Source organism: Epinephelus lanceolatus, chromosome 15 (genome assembly GCF_041903045.1).
Source record: "Epinephelus lanceolatus isolate andai-2023 chromosome 15, ASM4190304v1, whole genome shotgun sequence".
NCBI classification, from domain to species: Eukaryota; Metazoa; Chordata; class Actinopteri; order Perciformes; family Serranidae; genus Epinephelus; species Epinephelus lanceolatus.
This window is the reverse complement of record NC_135748.1, coordinates 6,797,373-6,818,628: the sequence shown is the minus strand read 5'-3', so window position 1 is coordinate 6,818,628 and position 21,256 is coordinate 6,797,373. Positions and strand designations below refer to the sequence as shown.

General features: G+C 40.5%; 1 protein-coding gene across 1 annotated transcript in view; it reads left to right on the top strand.

Annotated features, from left to right (window-relative positions):
• The window catches only part of LOC117266782 (BACH transcriptional regulator 2a), a 72,426-nt gene extending 51,170 nt beyond the window's left edge, over positions 1–21,256 (top strand). Inside the window, exons 3-5 of the mRNA XM_033642128.2 lie at positions 4,210–5,634; positions 19,485–19,691; positions 20,218–21,256. Coding sequence (XP_033498019.1) covers positions 4,210–5,634; positions 19,485–19,691; positions 20,218–20,658 — 2,073 coding nt within the window. The 3' untranslated portion in view covers positions 20,659–21,256. The remainder of the gene's footprint in view (positions 1–4,209; positions 5,635–19,484; positions 19,692–20,217) is intronic.

Below are 21,256 nucleotides of genomic sequence, written 5' to 3'. Positions count from 1 at the left end.
TTTGTTAACTTAGAAATATATTAAATAGTTAAATCTAAATATTAAATGTGGCACCTAAATGTTAAATGTTAAATCTAAATATTAAATCTAAATCTAAATGTTAAATCTAAATGCTAAATCTAAATCTAAATGCTAAATGCTAAATGCTAAATATAAATATAAATATAAATATTAATAATTAATATAATTAATATAATTATAATTATAATTAATTAATAATTAATTACCTAAAATAACAAGAAACGTGTTTGGAGAAATTTTATTTGATGTGTACTTTGAGTTGTTAGTGTCCCTTAGGAGGGAATCACCTTGTTGTTTACAAATACTTCCGGGTAGAAAACCAGCGGAGTTTAGCTACATATATATATGCATATCTCACATTTTTCACGTCACTATATCACCGTTTAGACTAATCTGGTTTTTGTAAAGTCTATAAACACAATGATTGAACAAACATTACTATCACGTTCTGAAATTAATAACATGGTTATCATAGATTAGTGAGGCTAACCGTTAGCTGTTAGCCCCGTTAGCGGTGTCTGTAATGACTCATTAACTCTAAACGGTCTGTGAAAAAAAAAAAAAATTTCCGGCGGATGTCTTAGTTACAACATGATTGAGCTAACTGGAGTAGTTTCATGTCATATCCGACAACGGGAGGCTTTTAACAGATGACATCCTGCTGTTAGATTTGCTGCTGCTGCAGCCACTGATGCTTTCTAGACATCGTGATTTCCCAAAACTGAATAAATAGCACACATCGCAACACAAAACTGTTTTGCCAGCTCAATCATGTTGTAACTAAGACATCCGCTGGAAAAAAATGTTTTTTTTCACGGACCGTTTAAGAGTTAATGAGTCATTACAGACACTGCTAACGGGGCTAAGAGCTAATGGTTGTTAGCTTAGCTTAGGTTGTTAGTCCCTCCGAAGGGACACTAACAACTCAAAGTACACGTCAAATAAAATTTCTCCAAACATGTTTCTTGTTATTTTAGGTAGTTATTATCACGCTAATGTATGTTCAAGTGTTCATTTCCCCCGATAAGGTGGTTTTAATTCGTTAATTGATTCTATAAACACAGTCTGACCATCTCAAGCTTTTATTTTGGTACTTCTGGTGACCGGCAGTGTGAATTTGCATATTAGCTAAATATTTAGTTTCACCCAGAACATTTAGATTTAACATTTAACATTTAGATTTATATTTAGCATTTAGATTTAACATTTAGATTTAGATTTATATTTAATATTTAGATTTAACATTTAGATTTAGATTTAATATTTAGATTTAACATTTAGATTTAGATTTAACATTTAGATTTAGCATTTAGATTTAGATTTAATATTTAGATTTAACATTTAACACTTAGGTGCCACATTTAATATTTAGATTTAACTATTTAATATATTTCTAAGTTAACAAATATTGCTGTAAATGTGGTAAAAGGTGACGTTAAAAAATTCACAACACTTTTTTAAACATTGTTTGAAGCTAAATGTGGCAAAATGTTGATGTTATTTTCAGCGTGAGCCACTTTACAAACGGCACCCCATAGAAAATAGGCTTACACGAACACCAATATACACACGGATATTTCCACATACACACACACAGCACAGCACACAGCAATATAGAGTAAGTACAACATCCTTTCTCACTTACACACATGTGAAATACATACAGTAGGAGCTGACTGTGGTGAACAAGAAGAAAGCAGGAGAGATGAGAGGATGAAGGGTGGGAGACAGGGATGGGCAGAAAGATAAATGCAAGAAGATAAGACAAATAAGATTAATAAGGCAGCAATATGGCAAAATAACTGACTATGAAAAAAAGTTTATTGGATGCCTGTTGGGAAAAATTCAGTTTCATCCATTTCCAGTGCACCACCTCTTTGTTAAAGTCGCCATCTGTATTCCTTTTGTCCCCCATAGTTATTGCCATAATGTTGTTTTTCTTTTACTGTGAAGAAACAGTACAGTAGCTATAATCAATTTCTCAGAGTCCCAACATCTGACTAGAATAATTGAAACTCCAGTATACATGTTACAGGTTCTTCTAATATTTTGTCCATCCTCAGTTACATATATTACATTGTTGTATTCTCAATATTTAATGAACAAAAGCACTGTACTGTAGTAGTGTTGCACGGTATACCGGTACTAAAATAGTACCGCGGTACTAGAGTATTCCAAACGGTACTATACTGCATTTGGAAAATACCGGTACTTTGAAATTGATTCAATTCATTAATTTAGTTCATTTATTTTACTCAATTATGCACACAAACGCCTTTCTTGTTCCTACTGGAACACAGATTGCACAAGTGGTGTGTATGACAACACCTGTATCAACATTCGCAGCTGGCGCATGTGAAAAAAGACAAGAGAAAGTCTGCCTCACAAAGGGAGACAACACGAGACAACACAAACTTGGTGGGACATTTGAGTTACCAAACCTTGACGTCCGTACCGAGGTACTGACTGAACCATGATTTTTTTGGTACCGTTACACCCCTACTATTTATTGTTCTAAAGGTTTGTATCCAAAAGGACTTTTCCTTAGGAAAAGTACCGAAGAGTATCGAAAAGTATCGAAATTCATATTGGTATTGGTACCGAAGCAAAGATTTTGGTATCGTGACAACACTATACTGTAGGTTTTAAGTTTTTCAAAAGTGGCCTTAGTGGCAGAGAGGCTTATGTTAGGGACAGGCTTACATTTGAGACTTACCATTTTTTTTCTAATTTCCCCTGTGCTCCAATTAATGCAAACTCAAAACCTCCATGTTTACCTGCTGTCGTGATAATTCCAGTTATAATGTCCATTTCTACAGCGCTCATTCCACGAGTACAGCAAGAGTCATGTCAGGCGTTCTTCTTAGCCTTTTTACCAAAATTATGTTATGCTAAAACTTAATACTTCCTTTAGAATTTTCACATTAAATGCAGCCATTTCTTTGTAAATAAGCTTTTAATGTGACAAACACCAAAGTGTTGTGTTTTGTTCACTGTAGTTTAACATTAATCAGAAGTACAACAAAGACGCAATAACTGAAGTGTGAAAACATTATTTCTGATGGAAAAAAAGTCAAAGTGACAGAGTTGTGAGTATGACAGGACTTTGTTGACTTTTGCCCGGGACTTTCCCCTGGAATCTCATGTTTGGATCTGTGTGAACTTTTAGTCATTTTAAGGTATGTCCTCACCATGTTTCTTTTCCTAAACCTAACCTCAATAACTTTTATTGCCTAAACCTAACCTCCATAACTTAACATTAATTATGTAACTGTACATTAAGGATGTAACTTCATTAGTGGGGCGCAAATTCGTAGAAAATCATATGAACCACTCTATAAGAAAATGTTGACTCTGTAAGACGTAGCAAAACTTAGAATAACTCACAGGACAGCGCAAAATCAAATCAAGCATCACTCACTCCATGCGTCCTCACTGCTTTGCCAGGAATTTGAATTCAGCCAGCACAAACCCCCAGCACCAGGTGTCACAATTGGAGCATTGGGTCTAACCTTTGTAACAGCAGCAACAGAAAGTATGCTGATCCATGGGGAAATCAGGGCTGTCCAGTTCCCCAGAGCTGGGGTTTGTGTGGGCTGGATTTGAGTTGCTGCCCACTCTCCTCTTGCCAAGGTGGTCTGTAGAGGTGGCAATTGAGACTGTGATTCAAGGCGCTAGCTAACAATAGCTATATAAACATGAACTTGACTTGAGTAGGGTTGAGCCAAATACTCAGATAAAATGAGTATTCTGTATGGATAATGTACTTTTTAGGAGTGCAAGTATCATCTGAGTAACATGTCTCAATATCCGTACTTGTGATGAAGGAAAACCCGCATTTTGGTAGCTGCGTTCAATCTCCTACTCTTGTGATAAAAATGATGAGAATCCTGAGATTGCTTTGTAAATAATTTTCAAATAAATATTTAAATATTTAATTTAGCAACTTCTGATCAACCCTTAATTTCAGGCTTAAAATAACAACTTCTGTTAAGTCCCACCCATTTCCTAATTAAACTCTGCCCATTCCAGGTGTGGATACAGATAATTTAGTTGGCTGCCTTTATTTGTGTCTGTTGCTCCACAATGTAAGAATCTTTTTGGTGTAATATTTAGTCACTTTGAAGTGGATGCTGAAGGCACTGGCATTAAAACCATTCTTTCATCTCACACTTCTCTCCGCTACAGGTGACAGCAAAGGGTTTTGCTCCACTGCTCCAATTTGCCTATACAGCCAAGCTGGTTTTAAGTCGGGAAAACATCCATGAGGTCATCCTGTGCGCCGACTTCCTGGGTGTTCACAATTTGGAGGACTCTTGCTTTCGGTTCCTTCAAGCCCAGCTACAGAATGACAGCCAAATTGCCACCAATGGCAAGGTGGATTATGGTGATGACATTACGGCCGAGGGAGCAGTCTTTCCTGAGACAATATCCTCAGACGATTCTGCAGAGACAAGGCAGCAAACCAATCATATAGCAAGCACTGCGTCACTTCCTGCTGACCTTTCTCAATGTCCTAAGTACAGGAAGTATCAGTACCAGATCTGTGATAACAAGCACAATGGAGAAAACCATCATGGCATCGATGATGCCAACCATACCTCAGTCAGCCCTGTGAGCTCACAGCTCAGAGACAGCAGTGCTGTTCTACAAACTCTTCTTACACCCTCCAGGATCAAAGAGGAGCCATTTGTGTTTGAGGAAGAAGGAGATGAAAGGAGTGGTTGCAACCCAGAATTGTGTACTGAAGAGGTACTGGAGATGGAGCTGGAGGTAGAAGGGGTTCCAGTAGCAGCTGAGCACTCTCCGAGTCGAGGTTCACCCTCTTCCTGCCTGCGCTCCTACCTCCAGAGAGGCGGCCTAGATCTCAGCGGCATGCCCAGCACCACCATCCAGCAGCTACTCACCAACAGACTGTCCCTCAACCACTACAGGGAACTGGTCAAAGACAGGCAGAGGGATAAGAGGGAATCTCTGGGTCGCGTGGACCTCAAGACTGGCATTGCAGATGTCATACCAGCAGCACTGACTGGCACTGGCAAGAATGTGGAAAGGCCAGCCTCTAAAGCCTCCTCTTCTAAACATGAGGGGGAGCTAGACAGAGCCAGTGTCATTTTCTCTTCAGCAGCTGGCGAGCGACAAATGTTGGCCCATTCTTACATGGATGATAAGTTCAGAGAAAAAGTCTCAACCCTGATGCAGGTAGAGGCTCCCTCTTCTGGTCGGTCATGCCTCACCACCAGCTGCCCTGTTCCCATCCAAACATCAGTCCATTCCTCTCCCCCATCTGAGCCCCGAACCCAGACTTCCAGCTCCCGTTCCTCATTCTCTTACCCAGAGGACGCAGGCAGTGGTAGCTCACCTTCCAGCCTTCCCCAGTTTGACTTCTCCTCATCCCCACACTCAGGCTCCACCTCTGGACTGTCTCACTGCCTGGCTGGGGTAGTGGAGCAGAGGAACCCCCACAGCGGGGAGGTGGTCTTCTCTCAGGGTTGCACCAGTATCAAAAGTGAACAGGGATTTGGTGCCAGCGGCGGCAACTCAAGTGACGAATCAGGCTCGTTCTCAGAGGGAGACAGTGAAAGTGGTGTCTCTAGAGTCTCTGGCCCTGAGGTTAGTATGCTCTTTTATTCTTCTACTTCCTTGCCCAGGTTCCACTTTGTGTTAGCATCAAGGTATATTTGGCTACTCCTAAGACTGCAAAGCAGACAAGTTTCAGCTCATAGCCATCCTCAACGCTGAGGACGGCTATGAGCTGAAACTCGTCCATTTGACTGCTTCTGTGCAGTCCACTATATTAAAAGTATTATACTTATTAGTGAGTGCTGCCGGGTTTTCTGCTTTGCAGTGATTTTTTTGGACCGGCACCCAATTACTCTTTGAGACTTTTGAGTGAGCAGGCCAAGTCTGCTGATTACTCCTAAGACTGACCTAGTCTGGATCCTTACACTGGTTTGAAAGCGATACTGCAGAAAATATGAGCAAGAATATTCTGTTTTATTCACAACGTTGTTGTTGCTCTTACTGAGCTACTGAATGTTTTGTAATGTTCTCAGGTCCATCTGCTCAAGCTGTCTCTAAAAGATGCCTTCTATAAAGCATTTAATCAGGGTGACATGTTCTCGCATATGAAATTACATATTATATGCCTAGTTCTAATTTGCAGAAATCTGTTTACTGCTGGTATATTAAAGGTAATTGATTAGTCTATTGGTATTTATCACAGATAATATTCAGTCAGTAAAATCAATTTCACTTTGCTTTGTCCAAAAACTGAAATGGTAAAGACATATCAGTCATCATGGAACAGTATCAGATCTAAATGCAGTTCTTTAGTATAACTTTTGAATCAGAGCTGCAGAATGTACAGCTGTCATATTAGCAATAAACAGAGTAGTACTATAAATAGGCTCAGCTATACAGACTTGTGAATTCACACAATTGGTAATTTTCTACCAGCATTCCTTTTTTTGCTTTTATTGAAGCAACAGTGTTGCATTTGACTGCAGTACTTTTTATGCATCCACACTGGCAAGAGGCGTGGCCAGAGGCATTATGTTTTCAGGTTGTTTGTCCCTATGTATGTGTGTACCCCCATATGTCCATCTCATCCTTATGAATGCAACATCTCAAGAACACCTCAAGGGAATTACTTTAAAATTGGCACAAATGTCCAGATGTCACTATTTTCTCATCTGTCTCTTTCTCATGAACTCAATATCAAGAACATTATGAGGGAAATTTTTCAAATTTGGCACAAGCATCCACTTGGACCTGAGGATGAACTGATTAGATTTTGGTGGCCAAAGGTCAAGGTCAATGTGACCTTGCATCTGTCTCATTCCTGTGAACAAACTATCTCAAGAACATCTTCCATGAATTTCCTTCCACTTAGACTAAAGAATAAACTGATTAGAATTTTATGGTTGAAGGTCAAAGGGCAAGGTCAGTATGACATCATAAAATCTGTTTTTGGCCATAACTCACAAATTCATATGCTAATTATGATGTCTAATAGGATAAAATAATGAAGTGATGACATTTTATATCCAAAAGGTCAAAGGTAAGTTTCAGTGTAACATCATTATGTTCTGCATAAAACAGTTTTCTGGCCATTTCTCAATGTCATATCTCAGGAACAGAAGAGGAAATGTCTGATGAATATCTTAAGTAGAAAAAAATCTCCCTTCTTAATTGGTGACACTAATCTTGGGTGTCCACCCTGAAACTGTGCTGATTATATAGATCTTCTGTGCTGTCGGGGAAAAATGTGTGTGAAACACCCATGTTTTCAAAGACATGGGTGTAAATTGCAAGAGAAACTTGACTGGTGTGTGGAGGCATACAAATATTCTTCAAAGATGGAAGTAGGCAGCACACAATTGATTATTTGTAAGTGGCAAATGATGTGCTGAATGTGTCATTTCACATTTTATGTTAACACACACAGAGCCTGAAGCACAAAGCAAGAGCAATTTAACAGATCAAGCGGTTAACCATCTTCATGGTACCTGCTATGTCTGACTGTTGCCTTGGGGTCTATCGAGCCAGCTCAGCCACGGAGAGCCTGTTAAACTTGCTTTGTGGTACAGCCCTCTGCTCAAATGTAGTGTAACAGTAGCCCAGGTACACGGTAAACATTATGTTTGTTTATGTTTGTGCCAAAATACAGCCTCAGAGTGGTGATGGTAGATGTAGACTCTTAGGGTGTGTTCACACTTATACTTTGTTTACTCGAGTCTGAATCAGTTGATGAATTTGTAAACTCAGAGCGTTTTCCCCTCGGTTCTGTTTCTTTTACACAGAGAAAAATCTAAGCGAACCAAAATGCATCTCTACAAACCACATGAGAACATTCAACTTGCTTATTGCTCAGATGTGTCTGGGGTAGGAGGAAGAAAGTAGATGCAGGAAGAAGGTTGTGTACTCTGCACTAGTGCATATTTCTGTGAGAGAAACATTGCTGTGCAATTTAATATGAAGCAACAGCAGAGTTGGCATTTGCTCAACAACTGTGGTAATTATCTGAGAAATATATCTGGTATTTTATCTTCTTAGTTTATAAGTATATAAACTATACCAGCAGACCGCTGAATACACTTTGAAGAAACCTCTTAAAAACACTATACTGCTACACACTGTGCAAATAAAATGTTCTGCCTTCAGATAACTGAGCAGAATAAGGGGGCTAATATTGAACATGTACAAGGACATGCTAACCATTAACATGTTTAACTGAAGACATGTTAAGTACGCCTGAAGTATTAACAATCTTTTCTTTACAGTTTGCACACTGTGCTGCATCCCAAAATGCAATGTACGCCTGGCTACAGGAGCTATGTAGTCCAAATTTGCAGACTACTGTTCACCTGGTAGTTCATAGTTTAGTTGGATCAAGGGCAGATTGTGTTCTAACTGTTAGTCACATACGAATCCACTGACTTGCAGTCCAGGCATCACAAGTTAATGTCACCCTTCCTGCTGTACTCAAGGATTCCTCAACTTATGCTTCACCTTTCCGTAGAGCTTGGGTTCTGCTGTGTCAGTGAAGAAACATAGGGATGGCGTCACATACCTGGGTTCTAGTGTGGTTAGCATGTAACCACACTAACCACCATTCATTTTCACCAACGCTGTATGGACGTAGATCTCATTAAGTAGGTGACGGACTGTGTTATTTTCTTCTTGTTGGTTTATTTTTTGGCAGAGCAGGTTTAGTGTTAGCTTGGCCATCAGCGGCTAACGCTATCTCTGGATGGGGGTGTATGAGGTGAGCCCTCATGTTCGTAGTATTCCCAGAGTATTTTATTCTCATGTGACACTGCTAGCAAATCACGTGTCATATTCAGGTCCTACTTTCCTTACACATTAAAAAATCCAAAATAAGTCTCCACGTTTGATTTAAACACAGATGAAGCATTACTGATTTCTTTCTCCGGTGCCTCCATCTTTGTTTTGATGGACCTTCTGCCAAATGCTGCTGACTGAGACCTCTGCTGACCTCACCAGGAAGAAAACATTAGCACCATCTAGGGGACTGAAAAAGCAACTGTTTTTATTATGCATTTCATAATGTACATAATAAAATATCGATACTTCACGTCAGTGTATCGATACACTATCACCACACAAAATATTGTGATACTATGCTGTATCGATTTTTTTCCCCCATTCCTAATGAGCACAGTAATTGCACTCAGCTGTGGACCAAATCAAGATGGTTGAGGTCCAAGGAGATGACCTCAGTCTGGTCCCAAACAAATTCTAGAATGGTTCACTTGTAGTGATGTCTTCCACCCTTGATCTGACCAAACTGCCAGGTGTACTTCACAAGTTTGAAGCAAATGGCTCCTGAAGCCACGAAAAACGTTAGTGAAAAAGGGTTAGAATATCACACTTACCAAACATGTCTTCAGTTAAATACGATGAAGGTTAGCATGCTCTCGCACAAGCTCAATATTAGCTCCCTTATTCTACTTAGCTGCATGAAAGCAGCACATCTACTTTGCAAGGTGTGAAGCAGTATAGTGTTTCAAGACATTTCCTCAAAGTGCATTCAGCATTCTGCTGGCATAGTTTGCCTGGTATATTGCCCACATAATTAGAGTTATGAGAAAATGCCAACTCTGTTGTGGCTCTGTGTTAAATTGGGTTAAGGGGCTATGCACTACTCAAGAGCACAGGACCCTCTGCCTATATTTATCCCACCCTAGACACGTCTGACCAGTAAGCGGAGTGCACATTGTTTGTAGTGATGCATCTTTTTTACTTGTGAATAGAAACCAAACCGAAGGGGAAATCGCTCCAAGTATAAAAACTCAACTGATTCAGACCAGAGCAAATGAACTATAGGTGTGAAAACACCCACAGGCTCAGAATGCCCCATCAACATGGTTCAAACACACACACTCTCCTCTGTCCATTCATGTAGACATTTGTTGTGTGGTGTGGAAATACAGGCAAATTAAAATTACATTAAATGCTATTCTTTTAAAAAAAAGCAAAAAAACTGAACAGTGTTGAAAGAACCACTCGTGTCAGTTGATGACATTTCTGAGTAGCCCAACTTACTCTGAGAATAACAATCTATGGCATTAATAGTTAAGACATATGCTGTCGTTACCATAAGCCTGTACAGAAATCGCTGTACTACCTTATGTTACCAAAGTATTGACCACCTCTATATATAGCTGGCCTCTTATTAAAGCAAACTTCAGCAGCACATGTTCACGTGCTTCTAGCATGTATCAGTGATAGTTTTCCAGCATATTCTAGGTGTGATTTACAGCTGGGACTATTCTTAGACAGTTTTTCTCTCAGGAGAAATTACGCAAACACTTCCAACACATACTCCTAGGAGTAAAGAGAGCTGTATGGTTGCCATGGTGATGCCCAAGCACATGCAATATCTGACGAGATGTGAGATTTTTACACTGGAGCTCGCTCGCTCTCTCTCTCTCTCTCTCTCTCTCTCTCTCTCTCTCTCTGTCACACACACACACACACACACACACACACACACACACACAGGATATTATCTTTATTAGATGTGAGTGGCTGTGGCCTCTGGCCCATGGATGAGTCAGTTAAATGTATTGCAGAGGTTAATGTATCATAAGGTGCTCAGCTATTCTGAATAGACATATTGGAGCAGACACTTGGAGAGCCATTTTACAGGGGTCACTACCACAGACCCACTCTATTTGTTTTAAATTGTGTTCTCATAAAAACTATACGTGTGTAGTGTACTATGTGGAACTATTTTTTACCCACTATAAGCAGTTTCTGCTGCTCTGACATCTTTTAAATGCTCAATGGCAAAAAAAGTTGAGAAAGATGAACTCCACATACAAATATTTGGACTTTGGGTCATCAGGAGCTTTTAAGGGTTATGCAATGCAGATTTCTACTGTCCTAAAACAAGTAGGACTTTGTCAGTTGCAGAAGAGGCAGTCATGTTATCAGACAACCCGCTCTCATTCTGAAGTCGTCAAATACTGCTGCTTGGTCAGGGATTTTGGTGACAGACACCGACACAAAAAGCCATCCTTTTGCAGTGGTATGATACGCCACCAGACAGCATCAGTTTGAAACGCAGCCACAAAACAACGTGGTTTAAGGAGCTGGAAAGTCCCTATAGGGCAGGCAGGAGGGGCGGTGGATTGTCCAACAAACACCAGACCTTCATGGAGGAGCCCAGTGTTTGCTTCCTATATGAATGTTGAGCCAAAGATGTGTATTACCGATGTTGTAAGTTTATTTTGAAAAAGACTGTATGCATCTAACAAGCAGAAACTGTACATTTCCTGTGAAAGTGTTTCTTGAAAAGACACAGTGAATTTTTTTAAGGTGTAAATTGACACAGCGTCCCAGAACGTCAACAGCAGACTCAACAACAGTGTGTCATATGTAGACGTGAAAATCCACAGACTGACCGTCAATGTTTAATGAGCTGGGAGTAAAAACCTTTGTATCAGATTAATTTTGGGAGCATATTTGTCACAGGTATCAGTGCACATTGGGCAGCTAGGCCTGTCACAGTATTTACATTATTGACTTATCGCATGATGTATGAACATGACCTTGATTGCCGCGGCCTACTTGAGCAAGATTGAAAGAAAATAAAACAACACCTTAAAGACGACACAGTGTAGCTTACCGCTAGCCTGCAGCTGCACTGTTGGAGAGGAAGACTCACAGTCCTAAAAGTCATTAGCTTGACAACAGCTAGCAACAAGCCACATAGTCTGTTGTTTGTAGTACCCTCCAATAACTTTATCCTCAATTTCTTAAATCATCTACCAAACCACCCAGCTCCCAGGCTTTCAATCCCCAAGAGCCAACTGCAGCACAGTGGCCAGATTATGGAGGTAACTGGTATTCCTGGAGGTAACTGGTATTCCTGGAGGTAACTGGTATTCCTAGAGCTTCACTAAGCACGTCTATTAGTCGCAAGTGGCAACACTTGATTTGGTTTTTATTGACCAAATTTTGTATCAAGTCTCAAACTGAGTAATTTTGGGCTACGCCTATAAAAGTTCTCTAATTTTACATATACTGTCTTAGATATATCAACAGGTGTTAATTACTTTTTTAAGAATGTGTTTACATTTTTTTTTGTATTCCACTTCCAATGTCAAAATCTTTTCCAGGATTAATAATTCATTGCGCTTTGAAAGGGTGTACTTGCATTATTATGCTATTACATTACCATTATATCAGTGGCATATTGAAATTGTTTTAAAATGACAGTATTATTGGTTATTGCAATTATTTCTGGGACAATATATCATCCAAACAAAGTAGTTACCATGGCAGGCCTACAGACAACTAACCAGAAAATGAATTCAGCATTTTGCAAATAGACATCACAGTGGCATGCTCTTTTTTTGTCAGTCCACCACTTTAGTGCAGACAGAAATATCTCAGTAATTAATAGATTTATCACCATGGAAATTATTACTGAAATTCATGGGCCCCAGAGGATCGCTTCTTTCCTTTTGTAATTTCAATTTGTTGAAAATTTAGGTTTAGTGCTGTTGTATTTAGTGTGTGTGTGTGTGTGTGTGTATGTGCATGTGTACATCATATATCACTCATGTATATGCATGTGTGTGGGGTCTGTCCCACTTCTTTGCCCTACTTGTCTCACCCATAGAGCGGACACACACACTCCCTAGGGCGCCCTGTAGGCAGGTGGAAGGTGTCCTGGCCACGTTCCCTCTACCATCTGCTGCTCCTGACCCCAGATCTGCCCTCTCCAATTAGGCCAGCCCATCAAGACCCTCTCCACCCACTTTGCATTCTGCTGTTTTACTTAGTCTCCTCCTTATTGAAGTATTATCAAAGGAGTATTACAAGATCAGTATTTTGGGCTTGTAAAAGTAGATTTTTTACTGATTATTTAACAAATAATTGAGTTATCAGATAAAAAAAAAGATATTGATATATAAATTACAGAGAGCAGGGCTGTCTGACAAAGTAAGGCTTTCATTGAGTTATCTGACTTAACTAAGTTCAGCACTGGCAGGGTAACTGATTACTCAACATCTTACCAACCACCTTTGTTAAACCTGCTTTTTCTTAATCCAGCACCAGTTCATGCGCATGAAGGGGGTGTGATATGTACAGTAACAAACAGCCAGTCACATGCAACATTAACACATCCAGAGCAGCCTATTTAATATGTGATCTGATGATAGTGTTGATGGGATGCTGCAAAAAGTGGTTATGGTAGGAAAAGTTAAGTAAGTTAAGTGAGCTAAGTAAAAGATGCAAAATCTACAAATCAACAAACCAACAAAATACAAATCAAACACAGTAAGAAAAACGAATTTATAAAACTATAAATTACAAATGCAATGCAAATATTTTATAGGCTTAAAGGGATGTGTATCAGTACTCAATACCTTTAAACTATCGACCAAAACAACACATTACCAAGTTTTTAAAATTCTTCTGTCAAAGGACACTTGCATTTAATCCTTTTTGTGCAGGGAAGTCTGATCCCAGAACGTCCCGACTACCTGCCGGATCAGCAAGAACTCTGTTGTTGCCATCTCCAGGAGTTGCTGTTCTCTCGGAGAACATTAGTTAGCAACTTCTGCCAGATGAGCACAAGCTAACACAGCAGCAGCTGCTAACATCCAACACCAAGCTGTAAATCAGTCCCAACAAACTCACACAGATACTTAAATGGCTTGACTCTGACATCAAACTAGATATTAAGCATTCGGTAAAGTTAGTCATGTGATGCTAACAATTAGCACTGTCATTGTGTGTGTGCAGGCAGACTCTTACCAACTGTCTCTGGCACAGAGCTCACACTCCGACCCATACAGTCTGTGGTGTGGTAAAGCGTGGTGTATTGACAGAGATGGCAGTTCAACATGCCAAGATGCGACCAAAACATTTCAAAGTATTGCGAAACTACATGCTACCTCATACACATGACGAGTATCGGATGACGCGCTCTATTGGTAGTGGTATCACTTTAAGGCACGGGTCCATTTTTAAAAAATCTGCAGCCATCATTATGTCTAAGTCAAGGCCAGATCCGCCCACACCCGTTAATAAAACTCTCACGACCCGACCCACACCCGTGATTAAACACACACAGGCTACAGTCATTCACATTAAGCTGGGTTCTTTGTTCATAAATTACAAATCCAGCAGAGGAAGTCTCTTTCACTGGCTGCGCTTGATGCCAAGATGGAAAAAACATCCTGTGCATTTACTGCCAGGTCAGGAAACATTTTAGCATGCTCCTTCCACCACCATTAAGCCTCAAAAGGATCCTCACTGGGTGAGTGTTCATACCTGGCGATGTATGTTTCTGTCAGCAGGAGTCTCGCCAACTGCGTTACGACCTGTGTGTGGACACCACAAGATTTCTCCCCCGAGCCCTCGCCAACATAACGCGGTGACGTTACCAAACTTTGGAGACGACACATTGTAAAGGCATGGTTATTCTTCCCAGTGTTGAATCAGATCTGCCTCCAGGGCCTGGGTCCAAACACTATGCGCTCCCCGTGATCCTGTGGACACCGCCATTGTTGTTGTTGCTTGCGCAGTGTTGCCAGACCTTGGGAGATAAACAAGCAACCCAGGCTATGGAAACAAGCCCAAAAGAAGCGACCATCATGTGTTTAAATAACTTATTAGACGGGTATTTATAGAGAAAGGTGATGTTTAGAGAGCAAGCCCAAGAAGGCAGCTCCACTTTAGAAACATGCCCAAAGTCGTGGCTAATAAGCGGACCTGGCAAGTGGCAACCCTGCGGCTTGTCCTCCTCACATTTCTTAAGTCCTGCTGCGTGCTGACGTGGGATGTATCCCACCTCTCATTTGCTGATGCTCTCTGTCAGTCGTGTCACACTTCTCCAGTTTTCTAGCATGCCAGATATCCAGTCCCAGTCACAGACGAGACAAGGGGGCGACTTGCTCGTAGGCTTGTTCACACATGAGGACTCATTGTGGCAGACTATCTGCCGACTCACCTCAGACCCAAGGTGGCTCTCAAGATCCTCTGCGATGTCAAAATCACGATGAAAATCTTGTAATGTGAACTAGGCTTTACTCAGTTTGTGTCTGAACACCTGGAGTGTGGCTTGATGAGGCTGGCTGCTAGCACTAGCATCAGAGGCTGTGCTAGCTCGGACCTCCTGGTCCGCTGTTAAATGCTTTGTGTTGAGGTGATATTGCAGACTGAATGTACTCTGATGGTATGAAAATTCCTTCCTGCAGAAACTTCAGTGCACCTATCAACAGCTCTGATTGGGTGTTCTTAGAAATAAATGTTCCATTCACGGTGCCAAGCAGTGTCAGTTTGTCTGCCTCTCTCATGTGACAAAGCCACTGTGGCCATCAATGACACACCAGGTCAAAGGGCACCACGGAACATTAATCAGCGCTAATTTTTTAACACGTTACTTCTTCTGTGAATAATTAATCGAAATTAACACGTTATTAAAATATATACATTTTTTTTCCCCTTACACAGCTTTTTGCGGATTACCTGAGTTGGTGCTTGAAGGGTAGTGGTGTTGATACTGGTATCATCATGTTAAAGATATCCAGCCCTATTTAACATGCAGTTGAGACTTTGATGTTAAAGTTGCCTCAAAAGGCAAAGGTACAAAACTGCAAACTGGTTTATAACTGATACTACTTAAACCCACCTACCTAATTTTTAAAAGCAGGATGCTCAATTTCAATCAATCAATTTTATTTATAAAGCCCAATATCACAAAGCTATAATGGGGATGCAGTACTTTGTCCATACTGGGATTCTTTAGGAAAGGTGAATCCAAACTATCTTACACTTGATTGATGAGGATTTTTTTTTCTCCATATTTTGATCTGAATAAAAACTACTCTTTACCGTTGTCATAGCAGTCAGTGCTTACACAGACAGGCAGTTAAGCTCAGTTTGGTTTCTGAACATTCTTTTTTGGTACAGAACATCACAGCTGAGGTGGTGAGAAATGAAGACACAGCTGCATACTGCATACTGTGATGATCGTGTATACATGGATATGAGTAACCAGGTTTTTCATGTTTCATGTAAATGCCATAAACCAAATATCATCGAAAATTACGCAAGACTCAAGAATATCTTGTGGCTCTAATCCTGTTCTGTAGGTTTGGGTGTAGCCCACTGTATTAGGTACAACAGTCACAGTTATTTTACAACAATATATATATATGTGTGTGTGTGTGTGTGTGTGTGTGTGTGTGTGTGTGCGCGCGCGCACATGATTAAAGCTTTAAACAAGTGTTTTCTTTTATCTTTTTTAAACACCAGCAAGTGATGGAATGATTGTCTCAAATGATACACACAGTGTTAGAAATGGAAACCAGAACACTAGAGAGAGAGAGAGAGAGAGAGAGAGAGAGAGAGAGAGATTGGTGAGGGGATTTATGACCATCCAGGGCTCACTTTGTCATTCCAACCTTATTATGTGACTGCTGAGAGTCATGGAGCTATATTTAGATGTCTATATAGTAAAGGACAGGCTGCACCTAAACACAGCACACACACACACTCACACAGAGACACACTTGCTTCTCTTTTCCCTTTGCTCTGTTGTCAGAGCAGTGAATGATGTCATCGTGATATGCTGGCAGCGCTATGCTTAACACTGGCTGTATGAAGAAAACAGCATGGGCTGCTGCAGCACACTATTCTGATTTACACTGCTGCAATGTAACATGGAGCAAACACAGAGGAGACGTGGTCAACAGAGTATTTAGTCATCAATGGATTTATAAGCAATATTTAGAAAGTAAGAATTCAGCTTTAGATGGCTGCAGCTACAGCTTAGCAGTCAAACAAAGCAGTGAATGAATGAGAGAATACTAACACATGAACAGGCAGATGAATAAAGGGATAAATGAATGCACTGATAAGACTGTGAAGAAAGAGAGAATAAAAAAGTTAGAGTTAACCAGAGTGACTACATGAATTGAGATACACAAAAAGAAAGAAAAAACAGTATGAATCCATCTGATATTGATTAGTAAAAGTAAAAAAATAATAATAATAATGATAATAAAAATGTTTATACACCTTTAAACATGAGCCACTGAGACAAAGAGCTCAGCCTGTGTTCCCTTTGTGTCACAGCTACTGGGATCAATACACAGCATCATACTGACACCTAGTGCATTTTACACCACACTAACCGCCATCTGATGACTTCTGTTAAATGCTACTCATATTACTGAACACCAGGGGCTTCATTTATAAAACTCTGCAGAGAATCCGCAGTAAATGTTTGTGTACGTACAAATGAGGAAATGTACGTTCGCCAAAAAATGTTCTGATTCATAATACCATGTGTACGCCTGCCAGTATGCAATTTCCATTTATAAATTCCAAAATCAACTTGGCACATGGACCAGCCTCATATCCTGCACGCCTACATTCAACCATAAATGGTCAATGCAAAGCACCTCATCAATGCTGATGCATGGACATGAGCTGGCTGATCAGTGGTTCTTTACAGTAAATCATGGCACTAACAGAGAGAAAGCACATAGGCTGTTGCTTGCTGGGCAGTGGGGTCACAAACTAAAGAAAAAGCAATGAGTGGGAGCATGATGCTGCTGCTTTTATTGCAGTGAGTTCATCAAACAGGACACCACCCAGGTTCTCAGAGCAAAGAATGTAGATTATTTTTTCACTATTTTTAAACCTGATTTTATGAACTTGTCAGTTTTGTTTCATTTAAATTTGGCTGGGTGGTAGTGAAACATATTAATAATAATAATAATAATAATAATAACACATATATCAACATAAAGTCATCATCAGTGCAAGTCTCGATATGTGTGTCACCATTACATTAGACAGGTGTGTACAAACATGTAGGCGTACATAGGAATTGGGCAATTTCAGAATTATTGCTAAAAAAGATATATTTAATATTTGTGTTGAAAATGGGAGTTGCCTTATGTAGTTCATCCTGTCTGTCTTTAATTGGGGAACACCACCTAAATTAAGAATTACAACATATTATTACCATGGCCCAGGAAAGTTCAATCAACATTTGTGAACATGATAAACCAGAAAGAGAAGTCTTAAACTTGTGATGTCATAGGGTATAAAGTCTGGAGCTGCTCCACAGACAATAAATGGGAGAATAAATTAGAAGTTTTGTGATGCTCAGTGAATGTATTTATCACCAAATTGGTTGGACTTTGTCAGCGGCTCTTCTTCAATAAAGACAGGTCTAATAATACAGCAGTGAGGACACTGAAAGCAGAAACAGCCACAGTGAGATGTTAGATGAAGAGCTGCAGACAACAGGCTCTTACTGCACCTCTACAAACAGCTCACCTCCAACAGGTAAACTTCTTTTACCTGCCGTGCTGTGGATGCAACCAAAATATGTGGGGACTTTAGCTGTGGATCAACACTCTGCTTTTAAATCTCATCACTCAAGACAAGCTGTCATCAGTTAAAGACTCACATTCAAGTGGGTAGTCCTGTTGTAATGGAAATGTGAATCCCTGTTGCACTGGGCTGATGGCCCAAACCAAACCAAACCAAACCAACCAAGCCAAGGTAACCTAGAACTGTATAACCAATAGTGGCCAAACGTTGGAAAAACAATGTCATGAGGCCCAAAAAGACTTTTCCCCATAGACTTACAGTGTGATAGAGACAAATGTAAATCAGAGGATACACTTTTTTGAGTGACACAGTAATGACTTGTTTCACTGTCAGGATTTGATCCATTTGGTCTGATAACATTTCAAAGGTCTAGAAGAGCCTCATAATGAAATCATTTTATTCCCATTCAAGTTAGCATAGAGCTAAATCAGAAGTTAGCTGCCAGGCCAGTGGAAGTCTGTAGCATGTTTGCTCTATTGGCCCAATCATGCAGGAGATTTAAGTAATTTTATACCCAGGAAGCTGAACTTGTTTGGCTTCTTGCATCACTGAGCAACTTTCATAGGAATGAATGAATCTAGTTATTTTTATACATCTATGTTTCAAGGCCGTATGCAGGGCCAGAACCCAGGGCAAGAAGAGTCCATAAAACCCACCCTGCTCATAAGGTGCTGGATGTAAATCCACAGCACTAAAATGACTCAGACCAGCATAGCAACACTGTGTATCAACTTAGTTGTGTCCTCTGGATTTTGGCAGCTGGACAGTCAGAGGACACTGTTAGTGACCACACCAAACCTTTTTTTTTTTTTTTTTTTTTTTCCCGAAAGCTAATTCTCAATTTTGGAAACAGTAGTTTGTCAGAATAATCCTGACTCAAGGTCCACGTACCAACTTTTTCTGGGGCTTTCAACCACATGTCATAGCTTTCATCAGCAAAGTAAGTTTGCTCAGTTGTCATGGAGATAACTCAGTTGTCATCACATGACTCAAATGTGAAAGTGATTCATTTTGATTGGCAATTATTTCAATAAAAGAAAAACAAATCTTTGTGGTCCTTTCAGGTAAAGTTGCCCTTCCCTGTGGACCAGATCACCAACCTGCCACGCAATGACTTCCAGATCCTCATCAAGATGCACAAGCTGACCTCAGAGCAGCTAGAATTCATCCATGATATCCGCCGGCGCAGCAAAAACCGCATCGCCGCCCAACGCTGTCGCAAGAGGAAGCTGGACTGCATCCAGAACCTGGAGTGCGAAATCCGCAAACTGGTATGATCATACAACAAACACACATAGAGCACACTCACACATCATTCAAAACAAAAGCATCCTACTAGGAATAGAAGAGTGCTTTTCAGTGATGGAGCACACCCTCTGGTGGCCATAGTGGTGGACTGTAGCTCCTTACTCACATTGTTAAGCAGGAAGTGATTCCCCATCATGTCCAAACAAAATGTTAAAAATGAGGACGTTCTGCTGTTGAGCTTTTGTTTGTTTATATTAATTGATCATTTAAGTTTATTATAAGATATAACTTAATTTATCCTGGGGGAAACTCTTCTGCAGTAGTTGCAGTACAGAGTGGGAAAGGGTGCTGATTAAAACAAAATCTAAACAAGTTTTGAGGGATCAGTGTCACACTAATTCTACCTTTGCTTGTGACAGACAAGAGTCATCTAGGTCACTTTGAACAAATGATTGATGCTGTAGTTTTCCTGGTGAAAACAGTCTCACCTGACAAACTGAGCGTATTGCTGTCATGCTGACCTGATGATGCCGTGTCTTATAAACTCAGGTGTGCGAGAAAGAGAAGCTGCTGAGCGAGCGCAACCAGTTGAAGGTTTGTATGTCGGAGCTGTGGCAGAACCTGTCTTTCCTCTCCCAGCAAGTGTGCAGGGAGGTGCAGGGCACTCAGCCGCCTTCCATCTCCGCCAGCATTGACCTCACATCTAACCCACCGTCACCTTCTTCTGACGAGGGCTCGTCACAGCCCAGGTCGCCCGTGTCACAACAGAGCGATACTGCGTGTCTGTCTGATGTGGGTCCCAGTCAGGGGCAAGTGGAGGATAGGCAGCCTGGGGTGGAGGTGTCAGGTCTGGGGCAGGAGAACCCTGAGTGTCCGCTGGTGCTGGGATCCACTGAGGAAGTATGTAGCCCCACTGTAACAGTGGATTTCTGTCAGGAAATGACTGAGAAATGTACAACAGAGGAACAGAAGAGACAGAACTGTACTTAGAGTCTGGTGGCAAACACTTTGGTCTGTGACACACTACTACTTGTCTATACCTTGATATTTGAAGTATTTTTGTTCTTTTTTTGTAATGGATGACACAAGCGTTGTCTTATCAGCAATATTGTTCAACAGGTATTTTTGGACTGGTGATAAACAGAAGCACTGGCAGCTTTCTCTCTCTTTCTTTCTGTCTCTGTCTCATCCTGACTTCTTCTTCCCGTCAGCTTCCCTCCCTCTCTCGTGCATCATGGGAGGTTCAACTCAGGAATTCCTCAGAATGTTCACTTATGTCCCTGTTAACATGTACATGCACTTTACTTTACAGTCCTGTCAAATCTGGATAATTACTTCTCTACGTACAACTGATTTGTAGTCAATAGAATTAATCATTTAATGATATGAATAATTTTAATAAGTCATATTTGACCTCTGAGTCAGCGTCTGTCACTTCTACTTCACTGAAGCATTGGTTCATTGCTTTTAGTAGCATATGCTTATTGTCTTTCTCTCTGAGAGTGAGATGTTCAGACAGTCCAAAAAAGAACAGAGCTGGAGCCTAGCTTAGCATAAAGCCTGGCTCAGTCCAAAGTAAAAAAAAAAA